At 32.7% G+C, this 3,915-nt stretch overlaps 1 protein-coding gene across 1 annotated transcript; it reads left to right on the top strand.

Moving 5' to 3' along the window:
* The first annotated feature begins 208 nt into the window (after positions 1-208).
* On the top strand, positions 209-1,837 carry LOC131614036 (uncharacterized). The gene has a single exon (XM_058885666.1). It carries the CDS (start codon positions 209-211, stop codon positions 1,835-1,837), a length of 1,629 nt encoding a protein of 542 aa, XP_058741649.1.
* The last annotated feature ends 2,078 nt before the right edge of the window (positions 1,838-3,915 follow it).

The following is a 3,915-nucleotide window of genomic DNA, read 5'->3' as shown; positions in this document are numbered from 1 at the left end:
TCCACAACACTCCTTCTGCAGGACACTCTGGAGTTAAGGCGACAATGGCTAGACTTTCTGCATCCTTTTCGTGGCCAGGACTCTACAAACAAGTAAAAAAATTCATTCAACATTGCACTACCTGTCAACAGAATAAATATTTGACACAGAAAAAAAAGGTCTCCTTCAACCGTTACCGATTCCAGCTCAAGTATGGGAGGAACTTACTATGGACTTCATCACCAATCTTCCAAACTCATTCGGTTTTACGGTGATTTGGGTAATCTGTGACCGCTTGACCAAGTACATCCACCTCATTGCCCTACCCACCAAGTTCACATCTCAGGACTTGGCGCATCGTTTTGCCGTCGAGATTCACCGTTTGCATGGCACTCCCAAGTCCATAGTCTCAGATCATGACCCTTTGTTTCTCAGCAATTTCTGGAAAGAATTTTTTAAAGCACAAGGGACTAAGTTAAAATACAGTACAGCCTACCACCCCGAAACGGATGGTCAAACAGAAGTTACCAATAGATCTGTGGAAACTTACCTTCGTTGCTTTGTCAATGACCACCCTCGCAAATGGTTCAAGTACCTTCATCTGGCTGAACTCTGGTACAATACTTCTTTCCACTCTGCGATTCAAATGTCCCCGTTCAAAGCTTTGTATGGCCGCGAACCACCAAACATCAATCAGTGCCTCGCGAGCGAAGCTAAGGGCGACCCTCTCCCTGTTTTGCTCCAAGTACATGAACAAATACTCACACAGTTAAAAGAGAATCTCAGAAAAAGTAGAGTCCAAATGGAAAAACAGGCAAATAAACACAGAGCTGATGTTACCTTTGATGTGGGAGCCTGGGTTCTCTTACGCCTCCAACCATACCGTCAGCAAACAATCCACAAACGCGTTTCCCAGAAGTTATCCCAAAGATACTTTGGTCCTTTTCAAATTGTTAAACGCGTCGGTGAGGTCGCGTATCTGTTAGATCTGCCATCTTCCTCCCGCATACATCCGGTTGTCCATGTCTCCCTGCTGCGTCACTACCATGGAACATACCCAACAACGGATTTTTGCCCAATACCTGCACACAAAAGCGTTAGTTTCATTCAGGAATCGGAAAGTGAAACAATAGATCTCAAAGATGACGGAAGCGCTCTACCTAGGACGGCTATAGTTTCGAAGGTTCGGGATGTATCTCCTTCAGGTCATAGCTTGCTCAAGACAAGGAAGCAAAGTGTTTTAGCAGAAGATTTAGAAGAAAGTACTTCACAAGGTTTGAAGCGAAGTAATGCAGAGAGAGAAAATGAAAGCATTTCTGAGGGAGAGTTAGTACTTAACACAAAACAAATGTTGTTCCCCACTAGTCAAAACTCCTCTCCTAAGACTGCCACGTGTTCCCCATCTAACGGCCAGGAACCACTCACGTGTGGAAAACCGTGTGAGCAATATCCAGCTGTATCCCACTCCCCTTTTTCTATCAATACTCCACCGCCCAAAGTCATTAATTCACCTTTTTCTGTCTCACCCACTCCACATAATATCTTCCCACTGCCCAAGAAAGACCCTTCTCGGTCTCCACCCCCAACGTTCAAATCTCAACTTCCCTCCAATTCTCCTTCTGCCACGCGTCCGTCGCGGAGTCCTTCCCCAAACCAGATTCCATCCCAGCCCTTATTTTCCCCAACCACTTCCTTGGATCCTCTTACAATTGCCCATAATTCCGAAAATGCCACCAACAACTTGAACCTTGAGGACAAGGTTCTCATTGGGCCTATGAGTATTGATAAGAGCAGCAATTCAAGGCCCACTAGAGTGAAAAAAAGGTCCATTTTACTTAAGAACTTCTACACTTATTAAAAGGTGTATTTAGTAATATTTTAGTTGCTGCACTAGTTGCCTTTTATGTAGGCCCATGGCCCTTTTATTCATTAGAAAAACCCTAGCTATATATTGTAATGAGCTGGTGTGTATTGAATTAAGAAAAATCAGATTGTTGTTTTTATGTCTTTATCTCTTATGCAACTCTAGATCTAAAGTTAGCTTGAGCATATTCTATCAGAAATCCTAGCCATGTGTCATCTTGATAGCAACTCCTTGAAATAATTTAATTGTGTAATTTACTAATTTGACCCTATATTAAGAATAAATAATAATAGTAACAATAATTATCATAATGATAATAATAATAATAAAATATAATATAATATTCAGACACCACTATTTATGACAATATAAATAATATAATATTTAGATGATAAAAATTATTAAAGAAAATAGTTATAATATATTATCCAGCTACCATTATTATAAATTTTTTAATTATTTATCTAAATTCTCATTTTAATTAGAAGTGAAATTTTGAATAAATCTTTAAAAACTTAATATTTAGCAAACATTATTAATAATTCTAACATAAATAATAATTAATAATATATTATTTACTTAAAAATTAAAATTATATATATATATATATGCATATATATATATATATGTCATTCCCCAAAATTTGCCCACGCATTTTCTCCTATTCAGATTCAAATTAAAAAACAAAGCTTCAAGACACACTCTCCTAAGCAAAGATCAGAGAATTAGGGTTTGGCTTATTCAAAGGAAAATCAGTAAATCAATGGCTCCAAGGCATCTCATATGGCTCAATATATCTCACATCATCCCCATGACAAGTATCAAGTCTCATCTCAAAGAATTGGTCACTCAATTGTTCAGAAAGTCAACAGTCGACTAGGTTAACCTAAAAGTCAACTGTGGGCATAAAGTCAAAACTCCTGATTTTTTGTCAAGATCCACATATTGAAGTATCATTCACCATTTGATCAAGAATTGATCATGGTTCATCAAGGAAAGATCAAAAATCAACAAATCAAAAAGTTTATAAATTAGGATTTGTATAGGAAAAGTCAAATGAACTTTGACCCGCCATAACTCTCACATGGAACATCCAAAATTTTCCATACAAATCTCATTTTAATTAGAAATGAAATTTTGAATAAATCTTTAAAAACTTAATATTTAGCAAACATTATTAATAATTCTAACATAAATAACAATTAATAATATATTATTTACTTAAAAATTAAAATTATATATATATATATATATATATATATTGAAGAAATAATAATTTAAAAATAGAACTAAAGATTAATTCATATGATAGTGTAAAGTTTATAAGCATTTTATATTAATATAATAATAAGAAGCATAATAATAATTGAAATAATTGACATATATAATTCAAATATAATATTTTGATTTCTAAAAAATTAAAAATTTGATAACAATTGCATAATAATATTTTCTTATATTAAAAAAATATGAATATTTATAATTTTTTGTTATTTTGAAAATAGAATTATTTTAATGTATATTTTGACTATTTTTTCATTATATTTAAAATTATTATTTTTTATGTAAAATATATTATTTAAAAATATTAAACTACACTTATATTTAGAGGTCAACTTTAAAAACTTCCATAAAATTATAAAACACAATAATAAATAAATCGATCTCCTTACATAATAAATATATTAAAGTGCATAATAATAAAACAAAATTATGAAACACAATGCATTTTCATTGTATTTCAACTATAATTTACACCAATGGTGTATATTATTTTAAAAATAACATTTTAAACTCTAGAATTATATGTCCTAACTTTATGTTGAAGAGTTTATTCTTCCATCTTTATTTCAGCTCATACAAGACATTAAATGTCAGTGTCAAACATGAAAATAAAAAATTTAATATATAAAAATCCAAATTGTCATGATGGAAACCATAGCCATGTGTCGTCATGATAGCAACTGCTTGAAAAAATCTAATTGTGTAATTTACTAATTTGACCCTATATTAAGAATAAATAATAATAGAAACCATAATTACCGTAATGATAATAATAATAAAATAAAATA

Source organism: Vicia villosa, linkage group LG6 (assembly GCF_029867415.1).
Source record: "Vicia villosa cultivar HV-30 ecotype Madison, WI linkage group LG6, Vvil1.0, whole genome shotgun sequence".
Classification (NCBI taxonomy): Eukaryota; Viridiplantae; Streptophyta; class Magnoliopsida; order Fabales; family Fabaceae; genus Vicia; species Vicia villosa.
Note: the sequence above shows the minus strand (reverse complement) of the source record. Positions and strands in the feature narration are given on the sequence as shown.